This window comes from Triturus cristatus, chromosome 11, assembly GCF_964204655.1.
Source record: "Triturus cristatus chromosome 11, aTriCri1.1, whole genome shotgun sequence".
Classification (NCBI taxonomy): domain Eukaryota; kingdom Metazoa; phylum Chordata; class Amphibia; order Caudata; family Salamandridae; genus Triturus; species Triturus cristatus.
The window spans coordinates 266,243,435-266,263,689 of NC_140594.1; the positions used below are offsets into that span (position 1 = coordinate 266,243,435).

The following is a 20,255-nucleotide window of genomic DNA, read 5'->3' on the forward strand; positions in this document are numbered from 1 at the left end:
CTCCTATTCCTGGAGCATCATGTGTTGGTAATGTAACAGAAGATTCAGGCTATGTCCACAAAAAGGTTAATTCCTGCTAAAGGTGTCACCCAGCAGCAGAGGAAGCACAGAGAGTTTTGTCCGCTCAAGTCTTAGAAAATTTGCCAAACTACAATCTTCCCCAAAAATAGTCGCAGAGCCTTATTTACTGCTCAAATCCTAGCCTTTGAATATATTGAAGAAAGTTAAAAATTCCCAAATAGTAAGAAAAAGAAATGTTCTAATTTTTCACTGCCGTCAACTGTTGCCCTGGAGGCTCCTTTTAAGGAAAAAACGAGGAATACTGCAGCAGAGATCAATGGTAGATGAATTCCCTGCAACTTCAAATTAGCCTGATTCTCGTCCATCATATAGGCTGACCGCTTTCCCGCAAATATGTAACTGAGACATCAATTGCCATCCCCCCTCGCTGTGTGTCTCCCCATGCATTGGTATTTCATCCAAATCATTTGTGGTTGGTGGTGTATTTTTATGCATGTTTATAATGTTTTTATTTTGTTCTCCTATTTTTATTGTTTGTTCTGTGTGTCATTTTCTCGGTGGGACTATACACAATTCACTATCTTGGGGCTTGTACAAATTAACATAAAATAGTATCTTGAAGAATACCTAATTTTAGTATATACTGTTTCTTTATTTTTGATTACAAAATGTTTTTTTCTTTTTTGCCTAAATGTTGGTAAAAAGAGGAAAATAATAATTTCATGCAGAAAGTCAGTGTTTTAACTGTGGACAAACTACTTTGCCTTTCCCATTTTAGTGAAAGAACGTTCATGGTTAATGTCCAAACACTTCAACAACAGTACCGAAATCTTCAGCGGTTACTACATCCAGATTATTTCAGTCAAAAATCACAGGTACAGGAGCAAAAATAATTTCAAGTGTGTTGTGTTGACATTAATAAGAGCATTGTACAAAAGTTGCAGCATTAATGTTTGCTAGCCGCAGCATAGATAATGAGTAGTATATAACATTAAGTCCTACACAACATGAAGTTTACAATTCCACATACCTCGATATTAGAACCACATTTTCAGCAACTGATTAAACATACAAACTGAAATGTTAAAAAAAGCAAATGTAAAACGACATTTTGAAGTGGCCAGTGCATTGCATCAGCTTACACGGGATGCCTGCTGCTTTGTAGGTCGAAGTCTACCAGACAGTGGCACTGTCTGGTTGCAAAAAGACTTCTAAGGGACATTCTGAAAGCTTCCCTGGAAATACATTCTGCCCATTGCTTACCATTGGCTTTGTGTTTTGTTACTTACATTTGCTTGCATTCTATTTACTGGCTTTATGCAGGGGTGTGAAATTTAATAAAATATCTAAGTGTCCATGGGGCAGGTTGCTTCATAAATCTACTTGTCCGGTAACAAAATCCACTTGTCCCTTTGGTGCCATGTAGTCAGGTGACAATTATGGCAGCAATCTAATTATATAAGAGCTCTGATATAGCATCTCTGATTATGTCAGTGCTCCTACCATAGTAGAGTCTGAATACTTGCGATCCCCATATGTTGCCACGTTTCTGCAGATTTACATACCCTTTTTGAGTCTGTGCAAACCTACTAACTTGCATGTTTTAAGGATTCTCAACAACTCTTCTATTTTCCCATACTGAGAAAAGTTTGAAATTTACTCCTGACAATGGCAGGCGTAAACTTTCTTCCAGAGTTGGGGCAAAAAAGTTGTTGTAAACTTGCAAACAATCAGATTTTTGCATGAGCAAATCTACACATGCATATTTGCTCATGTTAAAATGAAGTTCACAAATATTTTTTAGGCGTACTATTTCTTGTCCTACTTCTGTAAATTCTTGGGAATGCACAAAAGCCGTATAGCTGCACTTAATGCAAGGACATATACTATGGGGGCACTTTTGAGACTTTCTTTAATAATTGGGCTCCTAATTTGGTCTGGCGTTGATCATGACCTTTTTGTGTTTATTAAAATACTGTCTATCAGCTTTCACTGTGAGTGACAGTATTCAGTTTTTTTACAAAGAGCATATCGGCACACTAAGTAGTTTTGTTCAGTGCCAGTAACTACTGTGTGAGTGTGTGCTTTTTGAGACCAAAAACACATTTTGTTTCTGCCAATTCTTTTTAAAATGGTGAGGGCCCAGCTGCTCCCACACCAATAAGGTTTTACAAAAACCATGCCGAAACAAGTCGCTCATTGACAAAACTAAAAAGCTGACCAACAATTTCAGACCTACTGGCTTTGCCAGTGCTTGTTTATTTTTGTTTCCCATAATCCTATTGAAACGGGTTATACTGATTTTCCATTATGAATATTTTTAGGAAACTCTTGCATGCATCAACACGTTTCTAAATGATGCTGCAAAGAAATGGTACCTGAAATTTTACAGTAGTTTAGCTAAATATTTTTTTTCCTGCTTTCATTTTTTGAGGAACATTTTATTTTGAAAGCAAAGAATCATCAATCCTCATATTGCTAAACTTTGAAAACATGCGTACAAATTTAAAACTGGAACCACTGTCATTAGTGCAGTCAGACCTTACATCATTTACTTGGAGCGCTCACCCTAATAATAAAGGTTTTCGATTAATGAACCATTAATACAAGTTTGAACAGCATGAACATATGGACAAAAATATTACCTAACTGCAGACAGCACCCTTCCCAGATCCATAATGTGGCACTGCAAACCGGCAGCTGAAGGGTTTGTGCTGCAGGGGGTTGGGCCTACTTGTCCCAAGGAGAAAATGCACATAAACCTGTTGCCCTTAACCCCAAACAATGTGTCCTGGGCATCTGGCTATAGGAATTCCACATCCCTGTGTATTTGTTTTAGGCTGTCCAACATGTCTTTGACCCTCCAGTGGAGTATAGCCTGTTTACCATCGCTCCTTGTGAATGTTCGCTTTCTGTAAACAGGCCTTTAAATTTTGTTCTAATCTTTTCACATTTGCTGTGTATTCAGTGACAAAGGTCAAATTTCAGGCTCTGACTTCCGAGGGAGCCTGGTGTTTACTTTGATTTTGTTGACTTCAAAGTAAGATTTATGTGACAATCTTGCTGCATACTGGGGTTGACAAAGGTTTTTTTCTACCACACCACAAAATTTAACTCTGAAAATATTTCAGAATACATCAGAATTAGGAAAGCACAAATGAAGCACGTTTGTTTTGTAATTCTGAAGTGTGATGAAAACAAATATTTTTAGAGGATTAAAAAAAATCAATTAGTCTGGTGATCACATTTCCACACATTATCATTTGTGCACTGTTTAGTTTTATCAGTAAAACCGTATGTGCAAATGTAATGGTCATTTCAATTGAAATGTGTTGTCTGTAATGGCAGTGCACTACCATACCATGCATACTTCACTTACACCACTCCACTTTGCAGCACTCTACACCAATTCACTTTGTGCCTCTCCACCACACTAAGGGGCCGATTAAGATGCGGTTTGGAAGGCCTCCTAACGGCATTTGCTTCGTCCGAATCGGATTGGGAATCTGTCTTCCTGACCGAATCTGAAATGTTTCCGAACAACCGATTACGATGCGAGTTAGGCTTTAGGATTATCCTAATCCGAACCTGACGGCATTTGGAATGACCGAGCCGTATGGAGCAGACTCTTATGGCTCTACGGGCTGCATTTCTGAACAACCGATTACGATGCTGGATTCGGACAGCCTTTCCGAATCGTGCCGTCTGACTCGAATCGGCAGTCGGAATCAACCTTTGGGGGCCCCTAGTGGGCCCCCTGCCTCAGGAGCCTTCCCAGTCGGGCCCGTGGGGGTACCCATGGGTCCCCCCTTACCAGCCATACACAGTGTGGCAGGCACCAGGAGGTGCCTGCCACAGGGTGCCTGATTTTTCCCCTGCTACCCCGTTCTTCAATGGGAGCCTATTCATTCAGTTGGAATATAGGCACCCATTGAAGACAACGCGAGTCCGACCGAATCGTATCTGGAAGCATCCGTATGTATCGTAATTGGTCGGTCGGACTCTTCCGATCCGAGTTGGTCGGAAACCATTTCCAAACCGATTCGGTCGGAATGATTTCCAACCCACATCGTAATCGGGCCCTTAGACACTCACTCTATGAATATTCACTCTGTGGCACTCCACTCTGTCCCACTCCACTCTACACCAGTCCACTCTATGCCACTTGTGGAAAGTTGGCTCTCTATATAGTGCACCAAAAAGAGGGACGTTGTGCAGAGAGTCCAGTTGAGGTTTTTGATTTACAGGGTTCAATAATAATCCCAAATGCTCTCTATTGTGGTAGTGTGGTCAAGCAGTTCAGGCATATCAGAGGATAGTGCTAAGCATTTTTTGTACAGTAAACGAGACACATACTCAATAAAGGAATCAGAGACCAATTTATAAAAATGTATAAAAATTACACAGATTTTTATCAGAAGTTAGACACCAAGATCATTGTAATCGTGTAAGTACTTTTTGAGGTGTCAGTTTTTAAGTCCCAATAAAATACACTTATACTGTGGACTTCAAGAGAGGTGCGTTTCGGCGTCGGGAGCCCCGCTAACTTCGGTGGTAAACGGGCCTTGGGATAAAGAATCTGCAAGCAGGGACTGGGTAGGCAGTTCAGCTGAAACCAAAGGGAGGGCTCAGGTCTTGAGGGTCTTGGAGATGCAAGGAAACCATTGGTCCACTCAAACTCGGGCTGAGGGGCTCGTGTGCAGTTTTGCTTTGTCCGGTGGGGTTGCTCTGCTCAAGACTCCCAGTTCTCGGTCCCTACAAAAAGAAGCTGCAGGCGGCAACTGGGGGGCCAGTCTGGCCAAACCCAAGGGTGAGCGTGGCACTTGAGGGTCTCAGGATCCCGTTGGCACCATCGTCTGCCTCGAACTCGGGCTGTGGGGCTCGGGTGCAGTGGTGCTTTAAGACGTCGTGTTGCAGCAGTCAGAGACTCACTCTGTGTCTTAGTGGCCTGGTGAAGAGTGCTGGCCTTGATCCTGAAATCCCTCGATGGTAGGTCTGTCTTTGTCCAGATTGGCCCACAAACAAGCTTAGTTACTGCAACTACTCCAGTACCTAGGGTATTGGTGCTGGGTGGCTCCTGGGGGTCCTGCCATCTCCAAACCTGGCAAGAAGAACCATCTGATCGCCTGGAGTATGAAAAACTTCTCCTGTCGCGCTGCTCCTTCAGTGTGCCCCGATGGCTGGCAACATGTTGATCGGGCAGATGCTTGTTGGTGTCTGCTGATGCAGGAAAGCAAGTGCTCTGCTTCAAGTTAGATCTTTCCAGGTTGTTGAGGTTCTGTGCAGTCCTCCAAGGGGTTTGGTGAAGATATCCAGCTGTTGGCGAAGTCTGCCTCAGCGACGGTCAAAATGCAAGCAACCTGGCAGTATTGCACCAATCTTTGGTTCAGGTCTTCAGTTTTCGATCCCTTCGGTCCTCCTCTTTCCTCCTCAGTTTCCAGTGGTGTAAGGGGGCCACTTAAATGCTCAATTTAGGGGCGTTAAGGAGACTGAAGGGTAGTAGCCAATGGGCTGCTTACCCCTGGGATCTCTCCATACCCTGGACGACCAATTATTGGGGGGAGTGGGCATCACCCGGTCCATCACCCTGTTCCTAATTCCACCACACTCAAAATGGTGGAATCCTTTTTTTCGTGTTCACTTCAGGCTGAAAATCCTAGAAGTGTGTCGAGCCTGGCAGCGCAACACGCTTCCTGACTATTTAATTTTCAAATGGGCCTCAGGGCTGGGGTGGCATCTTCAAGGTCAGGGGGAAGCCAGGCTCGTATAGCGAAGGCGGCAAAGGCTTTGAAGCCTCTGGCTTTCATATGCTGTTTTACTAGCCTTCCTTCTGGAAGAGGTGTAAACCCCTCCTGTTAGAGCAGGCATTGTTCCTGACCTCTGAGAGCGGAGCTCTCACCTCCTAGGTCAGAAACTAGATTGTGGTGGCAGACTGTACAAAACCAGTCAGCCAGCACACAAGAGAACTAGTAAGGTACAGGGCTACTAAGGTACCCTCTAGGCGCATGTATTATTAAATCCATCCCTGGAATCGGTGTGGGTTCATTAATACGAGGTTTTTGAACCCAAACACCATAAGTATCATTGAAGCCATTATGTAGCTGGGTAGCTTGTTTTGACCAGTGCCCAGTGCATACCTTTAGATGGCTTCCTTGTTCACTTGCAATACCTAGTAATAGAACTGGACATCACAAGGGCATATTTGCTCGTGCAGATATGTCCTCACATAAAATATAATGCATCCTGCCTTAGGGCTCAAAGGCCTGATGTAGGGGAGACATCCGTATATTAAATGCAGTGAATTTTGCATGCCACACTGGAGTGTGCCATGTCATGTTTCCACTCCTGGATTGCACCATGTCAAACAGCCTGCAATGGCAGTCTGTGGGGAATTTGTGTGTGGATCCCTTAGGGTGACATAAGATATGCTGCACGCCTTAGTGGCTCTCTTTAGTACCCATCCCCTAGATACCAATGGTACAATTTACTAGGGGCTTAGAGGGGTGCTAAAGTCCTTTGCCAGTTGTTACAGTTAGACATCACCTTGTTTTAAGGAAAGACCACTGGCACCGAGGTCTGGTTAGCAGGCCTCCGTACACTATCAGAGTTGAAAAATCAGCATCCAGTAGCTCAAAAGGGGGCAAAAGGTGGGGGGCACTGCAACAAATACCCAGTTTCCTACACCACACCACACCTTCCTCCTCCACTCCACTACACTCCACTCAACACTCTATGCCATTGTACACCCCTCCACTCTACACCACTCCATTCTATGGCACTTTACTCCATTCTCTGCTAAGCCACTCTACTTCACGCCACTCCACTCTATGCTATGCCGTGCCAATCTACGACACTCCAGTCTGACTCTTCTTTACTCCACTCTTTCCACTCTTTGATACTCCGCTCCACTCTATGCCACTCCACTTTACACCACTCCATTCCGTGACACTCAATGCCACTTCAATCTAGGCCATCGTACCCTACGCCACGTTATGCCGTGCCACTCTAAGACACTCCACTCTGACACTGTACTCCACTCTATGACACTTTACTCCACTTTATGCCACTCAAAGACACTCTATGCCACTTCACTCTAGGCCACTCTACGCTGTTCAGTTTTACACCACATTTACTCCACTACATGCCACTCCACTTTGTGCCACTCCACACCACACGTCTCTACTCTTAGATACTCCACTTTACAACACTCTACTATATGACCCTCCACTAACCGATCCTCCACTCTGCAACACTGCTCCATTCTACACAATTCCCTTCATTCCACTCCACCCCATTTTACTGCACTCTACGTGACTCCACTCCACTCTACTCTATGACACTCCACTCTGTGACTCTCCACTGTGGTAATTCCAATATAAAATGTCTGTAATAGCAGTGCGCTGCCACAGAATGCATACTCTACCTCCAATACTCCACTCTATGCTGCTCTATGTCACCATCTCTTCTCCACTAAATGACACTTCACTGGAGGTCACTCCACTCTACGCCACTCCACTCTACTATTGCTTAAACTATGACTTTGAAGTAGTTCTATAAGTTTTTATTTCCCATCCACGGGTGACAGTGTTGAACTGGGTTCAGTGCACCAACGCTTAATTGAAAGACCGGTTATTGTTGCCCTACCCAACACGTTATTGAAGTAGAGTTATTGCTTTTGGGTTACTAACAATCCCCGTAAGTGGATCACGGGCGCCGTGGTGACAGAAACAAACTGTTTTCGTTTTTAACAATATCACACTTACCTTGCACTAAGAAGAATAGACACATACAACTAAAAACATTTATTACACTAGGGCGAACCTGTTTCTCAGGCCACTTAAAATAACTACCAAGGATATCAGAAAACCAGCAAGAAGGCAAGTTGTGAATAGCGAGAATGAAATGTACATTTATAACAAGGTTAAAATGTCATTTAAAACCTAACTCCCTAATACCTACTTCTATGCGCTACACTAGGAGAGCATGGAGAGTAGAACAACTTGCAGTCTAGAGTTTTTTTTATGGAAAGCAACATGCTGCATTCCTTGATGACCGCAAGAGTTGTTGTTATCAGTGGATGTGTTAAGGCAGTGTTCCCTGGGAAGGACAAACACGTGCTTTGGTAGCAGCCTTTCTCCAGGACTCGGTTTTATCAGCATCTAATGAGGTGCAGCATCTTTGAAGTGAACAGACAATGATTCTGCATTAAATTGGAAACATGCAACTCCCGTTACCTACGATGGTGGCCTACTTAAAATGGAGTCTGACCTTACCATGGCCTTTGAGTTGCGTAGAATGGCATAGAGTGTCATGGAGTAGAGTGGAGTGGCATAGCATAGAATTGAGTTGAATAAAGTGTCAGAATGGAGTGGTGTAGCATGGCATGGAGTGGCATAGAGTGTGCTGTTGTAGAGTGAAATGTCATACTGACGTAAAGCTCAAAGTTTTATGCTACTTCACTCTACGCTCCTCCACTCTACTCTACGCCACTCTACAGCTTGCCACTTTACTCCACTCTACGCCACTATACACTACTCTACTCTGCGGCATTGTACTCCACTCCACTCCCCTGAACTCTACGGCCCTTAACTCCACGCTGCAACCTCCTACTCTGCTCTAGGACCCTCCACTCCACAACACTTTATGCCCTTCCACTCTGTGAAACTCTACTCACTCCACACACTTCTCTGTATGCCACTCCACACCTCTTTACTCTATTCTACAGCACTCTACTGCACTCTACTCTGCTGCACTCTACTCTGCTGCACTCTACTCTGCTGCACTCTACTCCGCTGCACTCTACTCCGCTGCACTCTACTCCACTGCACTCTACTCCACTGCACTCTACTCTACTGCACTTTACTCTACGACACTACTCCACTCTACTATATGCCAATCTATACCACTTTACTGAACGACACTCTACACAGCTCCGTTTACACCATTGTACTCCACTCTACGCCACTCCACTCTACTCCACTTCATACTTCTCTAAGCTACTTAACTGTACTCTACAACACCTAACTGTACGCCATGCCACTCTGACTCTCCATTCTCACACTCTACACCAAAATATACCATGCCACTCTGACACTCCACTCTATGCCAGTTTAGTCCACTTTACCCATTGCCAATCCTCTCAACGCCACTTCACTCTGCTCAACTACTCTTTACTCCATTCTATGCTACGTCACTCCACTACATTTCACTCTGACACTTCATTACGCCACTTTACACTACGACACTCTACTCTACGACACTCTGTGCCACTCCACTCTACACAACTCCCTCTATGCCACTATACATCATTCCACTCTGACACACTACTCCACTCTACTCCACTACACCACTCCACTGTATGCCACTCTATGCCAATCCACTGTATGGCACTCCACGCCCCTCCACTCTACAACACTATACTCCACTCTTTGCTCCTTTACTCGACACTACTTAACTCCACTCTTTTCTACTCCACTCTACTCTGCTCCACTCGTCTCTACTCCACTCTTCGCTACTCCACTTCAGAACATTCCATGGCACTCCACTATTACAACAGTTTACTCCACCCTCAGCCACTCCACTCTACGACACTCCACTCCGCTCTCCTCTATGCCACTAACCTTTACCCATGCTGGTGTACAACATGGCTAAAACACATTGGCAAAGCCAATATCTCTTGCATAGGCGAAGGCTATTAGCTTTGCAAACGCTTGTTTACTCTTATGTATTTGGTTTTTGCTCTGTTCCTCAACGCACAGTCCTGGTGCCAATTCGCACATTCAGTCCTTGCTCATTTGATCAAGGCAACCTGCTTCTACTCTGCAGTTGTTCAATCAATCCAAAGAGGTGTCAGTGCTTTAAGCTGGAAATAGAATAGTAGTAATTCACAACTGTGTTAATTAGTCTTTCTATAGCCATAGTGCTTTCCATTATTTATAGTTCCAAAGCTAGCACTAGGTTTTGCGTACCTTTGAATGTATAGCTCAGGTAATCCTCTTAAGGTGGTGCTGCTGGACACTGGTGGGTCGGCTCTGCACATTAAAGCTCTTTATCTTCATTTTTTAGGTCCCCCTAGAGTTTCAGGGTAAAGTTTCTAACCCCCTCACACTAAGGTCTCGTTGATGTGGGAAACATCTATCACAACACAGGCATTACATCGTAGTGCCTTTACAACGCAACCAGTACAACGACTGCAACGTTACCACGAGCTCCATTACAAGGCAAGTCATTACAACGACTTGCTTTAGGGAATGGGGTGTTGGACTGGTGTTGGATTTTAGTCCAACACCTTCCCTACTGATACACCGACAGGAGGTGGAATAGTAATTTAAACTACTCCAGAGTCCAGTGCTTCCGTAAGCAAGTCGTAATGTTGTTATGGAACTCGTTGTAACGGCACAGTCGTGGTATTGACTCCGTTGTTAAGCCACGCGTAGTTTTGGCATGCGTGGTATCATGCTATTCGTCAATGTGGCAACCTGAAACAAAAACCCAGTTGGACTGCAACCAATACACAACCTACTTGGAATGTTTGCCTAAGAAATATTTTCTGGTAACAATCAATACCATACCTTGGGTGAAGGACAATTAGTGGACACCCAAGCCCCCTTTCATAAGGAATAACCTACACAAAAAGCTCTAGGAAATGGAATATGCATTAAAAATGTTTCTTTTAAAATACTGACCTTGTGCAAATGATATGACTCGTAACCACAAAGAAAGCAAACAGTAATGGAGCAAAGCTGTTTATAAGTAATGAAAACAACAGGGCCATTCTAACATGGTTATTGCATTTTATAGTCCTAACACCCTCTATGTGCTATTTATAGGCACTATGCTAGTTCTGCCAAATTGGTAAATAAAGTGCACAATTCTAAGTTTCAAAAGTGGTTCGCCTTCACATAGCTGTTTTCAGGACAATACGTATTTACCGTTATTTCTGGATAGCAAGCCTGCTGTCTGGGTCAATAGCAAGCCTGCTGTCTGGGTCAGTATGCGAGTCGCCTCTGAAGGCTACCCACCACACAGCAACCTTCAATTGGGGAATAGGAGCTGAAGTCATGTTTTCCTGTCCAATATCTCTGGTACCAACCTCCTTTCTAAACTATGGCCTGATAAATTTGCTTTTTCTAAGGTTTGGCCAGAGAACGTGTTGAAAAGTGTTAACTTAAACATTTGAAGATTAAACAAAGTTTAGCCAGGGAGCTTCTTAAGCATTGTTACAATGAGCAATAAATAAGCGCTTGTTAACATTGTCAAACATTAAACAAGGCTGAGCACAAGAGCTTGTTTAATGTTGTTGAAATAAAAAATCAACATAGGGTGGCAAAGCATCCTTGCAGTCACTAATGTTTTAGAAACTCTGTGTACTAATAACACTTATTAATTATGCTCTTGCAGAAATGTTTATCGTGAATATATTTACATAAGCTGAATTGTCACAATTTCATGTCACACTTGCAGAATAGAACATGCTAGGAATGTGCCTTTGATAAAACCACAGTTGTTCACGTATTGGAAAAACACACATATCTTAAGAAACTGCCTCCCCGCATAACTCCCTCTAGTAGCTGCAAAAGATGGCCTTTATCCACACCACCACTGCTCTCTGACATTGGGAGGAGTCCGGAGTATGCCTGGTAATCATTGAATTTAAATCTAAGCTTGTTAGGTCTCGCCTGACCCAGCGCATGCGCTGGTCTGGCAAAACTTATTGAGAGGGCTCCAAAAAGTGCTACCAGGCCAGCCTAGAGCTAGAGGGCATGCGCGCGGGCACGCGCGCCGCGCTTTACCTCGATTACTTTGGCTTTCGCGGCCGCACGGCCGCTTTGATGTTTGATCGCGATCACTTTCACTCTTGCGGCCACACGCCGCTTTGCATAGCCAATAGGTCTCGCTTTTCGAACCTTATAAGTATTTAGTTATGCAACTGTTGCATGGCTAAACACTTATAAGGTCCCAAAGGCGAGACCTATTGGCTATGACAATGCTTGTTTTGTTTTCTATCATGCAGACAAGAAAGTAATAAACATTACTTATGACCAGTAATGACTGAGAAGACAAATTGATGCTACTATCCACGCAATACGCTTGACTGGCAGTTTGAAAATAGTATACTTTGCTTCTAAGGACAATGGAATATAAAATTGGAAATGCTACTTTTGGGTGCCTCCAGATTCAATTCTGTATTTGCTTCTTATCCCTCCCTCCCTACTCATATCTATTGAATCCAAAATAAAAAACCTATCTATGTGGTGACGACTAGCCAAGACTCACAATGTTCAAGCTCTACGCAGACACTTCCTCTGGCTAGTGGTGACTTCCTAAGATTGAACAATACTATGTTGCCCACCAACTTGATCAATCAACTTACAACCCAATCTGGAAACCCCTGATTGGCTCACCAACGAAAGTTGCAACACGATGCTGCCAGCAGTGGTATTTTTTACAGAAACACCGGAGGGTCAAGGGACCCCAACAGTGCTCAATTGAAATTTGGGAATCTCTCCACCACGCATTTTAACAGAATGGCGTTCTGCATTTGAATGCGGCACTCTAGTATAACGTAGAGCCTCATATCAACAACTCGTCTTTCTTCTGGACCGAATGTGCTGCCAAAGGTGTTCAGACTATAAATCAGGTGGTATCAGATGGGTCAATAAAAATCCTCTTGGTCCTGCATGAGTAATACAACCTCAGTGATACCCAACACCAGAGAAGCATACAACTGATGAGCCACCTGGACAAAAAGTTAGGCAACACTCTGCAGAATATGAGACTCTCGCCTGTCCATAAATACCTAGTTAAATAGGGAGCATGCAAGAAATTAATCTCTGGAATATATAGCCTAATTATCGAAGAACTGTACTCGAAGCCTATGCGCAGCCACCCATAACAGATTGGTTGGTTTCAACGGAGAAACACTACACCAGTGGTCTTAAAAACATTTCCTAACACTCCCCCACACCCCCTGTGCACAAAAAAAAATCATTAGGCCCCCTTCAATTTTATTCGCAATTATTCTATTAAACTGGCAAGGTTTAACTAGGTCTAGCCTTATTTAAACATTGCAGGTAAGTTCTGTTACTGTTTTAAAAATGCAGTCAAATGACTGCCAAACATACAATTCTTGTGAGGTAGGCCTTTTTAATGTATAAAACTATTCCCAGTGTGATTATCAGAAATGAGGGTGGGGAATTTTTAGAGTCCTTTAGCTTTTGACTCCTTCTCCCAGCCAAGATAAAAATGACAAAAGATGTTAGTGATGGCTCATTACATAGCGGCTTAATGCCGCTCATTTTTTTGTCGTTGAAAACAAAGCACTGTTATCAGGATAATGCTTCTTTTGGCTAGAGCCAGGCGTCCCCCTCCACTCCTCCACCCCACCCCCCCCGGGTCATTTGAAGGTGCCCTAGGGGGGCCGCACCCTGGTTTGAAGACCTCTGCACTACACAGACAAGTATTGGGCTTTCCTTCTTCACACTCTCAACAGGAGCCCCAATACATATTCTAAGGATATGCAGGGAAATCCCATTATACTGGGCAAGATTTGGGCAAATCTCCAAAATCTTGGCACCAGTGATATTCGCCCTTCTTTGGAACTACTGTAGCTCCACGACATTTATGACTTCCAAGGGATGAATGCTCGCTGTAAAAGGTGGCTGGATTTCTCTTTTTTGCCACAGTTAAAACATGTTTCCTGAGGAAATTGACATCTTTATTACCAATGGTCATTATCAATAGTTAACCTTACCTCCTTCGAAAAATCTATCTAAGAGATCAGTGACCAACTGTCCAAGTAGGAAGAAATATTGACTCCATTCTTTGAGAGCCTTTCATGAAACACTCAGTGATTTGGGGGTCTCTAGTTGGCAGAGGTAGGCACCTTTGACAAATAGGGACCCTTGCGTCTAGTCAGGGTAAGGGGGTACACTCCTAAAATAACCCCTGCTCACCCCCTTGGTAGCTTGGCACGAGCAGTCAGGCTTATCTCAGAGGCAGTGTGTAAAGGATTTGTGAACACATACAGTAATCAAGTGACAACACTACAGATGGACACCACACAAGTTTTATATAAAAAATAAGTACTCTTTATATAGACTTAGCACAAGACAAGAAAACGACAAAAATCCACAATCCTGTACTTAAAATGGTAGAATTAGCTTAGTTCTCTTTAGACGTTAAGATGCGACACTTTGAGTTCATTGGACCTTAAGATGCGTAACGCAATACAACGAAAGTGCTGCAGGGAAGGTGATGCGTCGGTTCCTTACACGCAAGAACGGTGATGCGTCGTGTCCCTACTGCTGCGTAGGGGATGCGTCGGTTCTTCTCTGCGAGGGGAGGTGATGCGTCGGTTTCTTACTGCGCTTCTGTGGCGATGCGGCACGCAACGCCGTGATGCGATGCAGATCCGGTGCAAAGAAAGAAAGATGGCGTCTTTTCTTGATGCAACACGATGCGGACCCTGGACAGGCCCTGCGACACGCTTCTCAGTGATGCGGCGGCGGCGTCTGCTGCAACGTCGAGCTTCTTCTCCGATGGTGCGGGATGCTCCGGCAACAATGCGAGCCGCGACAGGCTCTGCGACACGCTTCCCGGTGATGCGGCGGCATCTGATGCGACGTCGATCCTCTTCTCCGGTGATGCGAGTTGCTTCGACAACAATGCGAGCCGCAACAGGCCCTGCAACACACTTCCCGGTGATGCGGCGGCGTCTGCTGCGACGTCGATCCTCTTCTCCGGCGATGCGAGGCGCTTCGGGGACCCTGCAATGACTCAACGGTTCTTCTGGGCCGCGACAGGCCCTGCGGCACGCTTCCCGGTGATGAGGCAGCATCTGCTGCAACATCGATCCTCTTCTCCGGCGATGCAAGGTGCAGTCTCGTTGTGAAGCAACAGCGGCAATGCGGCGACCTGCTTCATGCGTCGCGCTTCCAGCTCCTTGCGACACGCGGTCCCTCAGAATGCCTTGCAAAACAACAGGCACTTCCAAAGAACTCTTGGGGAGCTGGTGGGTGAAGTCTGTTGTACCTGAGACTTCAGCAGGAGGCAAGCTCTTTTCTCAAGCCCTTGGAGATCCTTCACAAGTTGAATAAAGTACACAAAGTTCCTTCTCCTCTTTTTGGCAGTCAGGCAACCACTGCAGGCCAATCCCTCAAGCTTAGGGATAGTCTCTCTGGTTCCGCTCCTCAGCAAAGGTTTCTTCTTGTTTCCCAAAGTGATCTTAAGTTCTTGGGTTTGAGTCCCAATATTTATACCCAGTTTATCTTTGTTCTCTGAAGGCAGAGAGGCCTTAGCCTAGTCCAAACCAGTTCTGGTCAGTCCTGGAGCACTTTGTTGACAAGACTCCTTCTTTCCTTTCAGAGTGCAGGGCAGAGACATCAGACCCACCACAGGAGGTGGAGCCAGCATTGTGGAGGGAAGACACAGCCCTATTCAGGTCCCAGGTGCAACTCCTCCCACCCATCTAGATGCAGATCTCTCTATTCAGCCCTGTGCTGACTCACCCTGTCTCCAGGAATTCCCCAGCCCCTGTCACTCAAACTCCAGACAAGGAATACACAACCTAGCAGAGACAGGTTTGGATGGTTAGAAAAGAAAATACCTACTTTCTAAAAGTGGTATTTTCAAACACAGAATGTTAAAACCAACTTCACTAAAAGATGTATTTTATCATTCTGAGTTCAGGCATACTAAACTCGAATTTCTACCATGTTCCCTGAGTCAGTTAGGATTATAAGATGTAATAATCAAACTGCCCATTCCGGCCTATGGGAAACGGGTAGCCTTGCAATAGTGAAAAACGTAAATGGCTGTAATTCACTATTAGGACATGCCACACACACCAGGGCATGTCCTACCTTATACTTACAATGCACCCTGCCCTTGTGGCAACCATAGGGGTGTCTGATATGAAGAAAAGGGAAGGTTTAGGGACTGGCAAGTGGGTGCACTTGCCCAGTCAGTATGGCAGTACCAGACTGCACCAAGGCTCTGCAATGGCAAGCCTTAGACACACTTTAACCGGCTGTTTCTGTGGGTGGCACAACCAGTGCTGCAAGCCCACTAGCAGCATTTGGATTACCAGCCCTGGGCACTCCTGGTGCACTGTACTAGGGTCTGACAGGTAAACCAAACCAGCCAATCATGGAATCACTAATCCATATATCAATTTACCATAGGGAGCACTTGCACTGTGGCACTGGATAGCAGTGACAAAGTGCCCAAAGCGTCTAACACCAGCAAAAACACCTAAGGCAACAGCAAAAAATGGAAGGGAGACCCACGCCAAGGTGCCAGGTCTAACACTCGGTTTATAGCGCCAACATAATACCTAGACCAGTGCTGCCGAATCAAGGCCCCCCCTTAGCATTGGCAGCACTATTCAATGAGAGATGCCTCCTACCAGTCCTCTGAATAGAAATTGATCCGTAAAGCATTTCTATAACATGCTTTATTAAACATTTATAGACTGAACCATTTGATGATGCAAAAAGACTTCATACAGAGACTGTCAGCCGCACTGCACAATGGTTTAATACTCTTTGAGTCTACACAGCGACCCTGCTGCTTACACAGAGAACTCTATACTAATGTTAGTTATACTAGTGCGAACGCTAATTTCAGCGAACGCTAATTTCAGCGAACACGTTCTGTCACCTGCCCCACTGCCCAGCCTGTGAAGGCAGATGTATTTCAGTTTTGCATTATGTACCCAATGTGGAAAGTGGGACATATGCAAGGGCAATTTGTGTGAAATTAGTTGTAAACATCCTTAATAAAAATATTCAAATGAAAATGCTAATTTTGCAACACAACTATAAACACACTCCCCTCTCCACAAAAAAAGAGCATCTTCACAAAATTTGAAAGTAAGAATCGTGAAAAATTCCATGCGATTTTATCAAACGGCATTAAAGTTATTGATGATCTAAATTCAGCATATCCTTTGGACTAACAAGGTCAACAATAACAAGGTTGACAAATTCTGCATCGGTAAAACATGTTATGAAGATTGTCGATAGCGGTAGCGACAAGTGCCATTGGGTGGACAATAGCATTAAGATGGAAGAACAGGCCCTGAGGTACAGCACAGAGAGAGTTTCATGTGTACATTTTGCCAATTGAAACCTGGAGTCATTGTCTTCTTTATTAATTCTTCCTTTTCGACCTACTTCACCTTCCCATTTATTCAATTCATCGTTTTATTTAGGTCGAGCCAGGGCAGCGCATGTGCTGCTCTCTGAGGCATGCCGTACTGAGGTATGGACTTAAAATCCGCCCACTCTCTGCCCTTATTTTTCATTGGTTTGTATAATTGTCCATTGTAAAGTGTGGCTTTTCATTGGTCAGTAGGTTTAGTTGTCCCTCCTTAGAACCCCCTTGTCTGATTTCGTCACCTCCCATGAGGACACCCCCTGTTACATGTGTTGTTGCTCGGTAGGCTTTAGTTACAGCCTCGGAGTACTATTTTCTGATATAACTTTGTCCTGCCTGCTGTTGCAGGCAGGACACCCTCTCGCCTAACGCCAAACACAATGCAATAGGTCTTGCATATGCGAGAGTTTAAGCTATTGGCATTGTAAATAACAATGCCATTTATTTATCTGTTTTTAAAACAACACATAAATAAAAGGCATTCTCATTTACAATGACTGGCTGAAACTCTCCTAAATGCGAGACTAATTGCATTGCAAATGCTTGTTATTTTTTTGCCATTTGAGCATATTTCGATACATGTCCTTCATCTTGTATCTCTGTAATGTTTTGCTTCCAAAACAATTTCCTCACATTCCTGTGCCAAACCAGTAGCAGTAACATTAACACCCCACTGCTTCACTATGCGGTTATGCCACTACATACAGGTTTTTAAAAACAGTCTCCATTTTTCATGTCCATGTTTTTCATTATTTTTCTGGCAAAATAATCAAGTGACACTCTAGGTTTCCTTTTTTAATGTCGTTAGTCAAACCTTGAGTGGTAAGCTCTTTAATCGGTTACCTTGCTGGTGTATGATTTACAAATTCATTTGTTCTACATGAAGAGGTGTTAGAACACTCTCCTCATCGCACCAATAAGGCGCAAGAGCAGAAGCTCTTCCCAGAATATCAATTAGTTGAGATTTATTCTAAAAGCAAACTTTCACCAAAGTCTAATTGAGAGATATACTTATTCCATATTAGAGGGGCCTTGACTTCCCACTGCAAGCTTGCTTGCCTCTTTGTGATCTGGATTACCTGTGAATTATTACTATGACGTTGGGACTTAAATTGTAAAGTTAGTCTTTGTGCACGGTTGTTATGTTATAACATTTTGAATGGGAAATTGCAGAAAGAACGTGATTTAGCTGAAAAGCAGTCTTCACTCGTGAACAAATCCTATAGGACCCTCCTCACTCCTTTGAGCCGTGGACTCTATTTGGTAAGTTGTTTTAAAATTATGTTTATCATTTTTGTATAGAAAACTCCACCATTGCTCTAGGCTGGTCTGCATAAAACAGTGGACCATACAACCTCTGAGTAAGAAGGGTGTGTAAATAACAAGTGCTCTAACTAGCTCCGTCTGCTATATCAAAACTCAAAATTAAATTGGTATAACAAATAATAATGACCAAGTACAGCATAAACAAGAGAAACTGTTTGGTCACAAAAGGATGGAAAAGTTTTAACAGAGATCGAAGAAAAGCAAATGTGTTTACGTGTTATTCTTATGTATTATGATAATGAATGGCTGCCGTTTTAAAAGTGTTTCCCCTAAATCATACGAGCTTTTTTCATTTGTAGGTAACTATTTGGAGAATGTTTGATAATCCTCCAAGTATTCATTTTTAAGTGTACTACAACTTATCAGTGTAGCTCTGCATTTAGTCCTATTTAGTTCCTTTATATAGCACTTAATACCTTTGAGGCACTAACGTATAAGAAAGTGCCCAAATAGCACACTAGTCCATAGATTATGCTTTTTTGAAGAAAGTGGGTTTGTAGTGTGGCCTTTGTGGCAAGTGTTATGATGTTGTATGTGTTGGCAATGAAGCGCACTTCTTGTGTGTAGTCGCACTTGAAGGCGGAGTATAGCAAAGAAAAGTAACACAGGGTATTTTTTATACTTATCTTACTGTGTTTGGTTGTAATGTTTTGGGTTAGAAGCGCTGACTATGAGCAACTTGTTTTGCTGGCATATGTAAAGAATAGAATGTCACTGATTCTGTAACTCCACTTAAGCATGGAAAGGGCAAAGAGGAGTGAGAAAGGATTATATACATTTGTGCTTTTAATCCTTGTGTGGGAGATTGATTCAGATTGATAGGCATTTGTTGGGGTAAAGTCAAGCCTTCACCACTTTCCTGAATTCCATGTGAACTTGTCTATGCTCAAATGGTGTAGCAAGAAGAAGCTTCCACTGATGCATAACATCTTGTAGGGTATGGCAGTCAGTTCAGATGCCAATTGAGACCACATGTTCAGTTTTGCTGGTACCTTTGAAGTTTAATTAAATGAAGGGTGGATAATCCTGTACGCAATGCAGAGTGCCTTCAATGTAGAATGTACATAGACTGTCAGAGGCGCGCTTTAAGGATGAGAGTGACGTTATGTAGACATAGGTGTAGTCGTTGTCCGACTGCTTCAGGTCCAATTCTTTGAAGCATTCAGAATATGTTGAGTGATGCTCTGAGGTAGACTCCATTTTCATAGTCAAAGCTCAGTTCACTTGAGCGATGAGTGATAGGCAGAAATACGTGATCAACCTCAGTTTTCGTACATCAGTGGGGTGATAGTTCTTCCATTCTTTGTAGGTAAGGATCTTGGTTTTGGATGACTTGAGTTTCATTTGGTTCTCCAGCACCCAGTGGTCGAAGGTTTCTAGGAAATGGTCTAGTCCCAATATTTCTAGGTCAATCTGTTTGTTGATCTGGGCGTTGTCAGTGTAGTTATAGCATGAAAAGTTGAGTTCCGTAGGCGCACTGTGGTAGGGGCTAAAGAGGCATGGAATGTGATGCCCTACATGCCAACACCCTCGTGTTTCAGCCAAGGGGTGGGCTCATGGACGACTGTGCCACAGACAACAGGTCCAGAAATAGCAGGGTGACAAATCATTTTGTCTTTTAAGGGTTAAAAAAAGGTTTGAAGGCTTCCTGACGTGTATGTTTTAAGAACAATTTGAAGCTCTGGTCACTTGAAATGGCAACCTATTGTTAGATCAAAGGATGCTCAGAGAGCTGTTGAACTTCTGAT

At 43.7% G+C, this 20,255-nt stretch overlaps 1 protein-coding gene across 3 annotated transcripts in view; it reads left to right on the top strand.

Moving 5' to 3' along the window:
• HSCB (HscB mitochondrial iron-sulfur cluster cochaperone) overlaps window positions 1-20,255 on the top strand; it is a 176,298-nt gene that overhangs the window by 61,605 nt on the left and 94,438 nt on the right. For 2 of the 3 annotated variants that reach the window (XM_085636237.1, XM_085636236.1), the window contains exons 2-3: window positions 800-896; window positions 18,355-18,444. In XM_085636237.1, the coding sequence (XP_085492363.1) occupies window positions 800-896; window positions 18,355-18,444 (187 nt within the window). The remainder of the gene's footprint in view (window positions 1-799; window positions 897-18,354; window positions 18,445-20,255) is intronic. The other variant, XM_085636238.1, reaches the window with a different exon arrangement.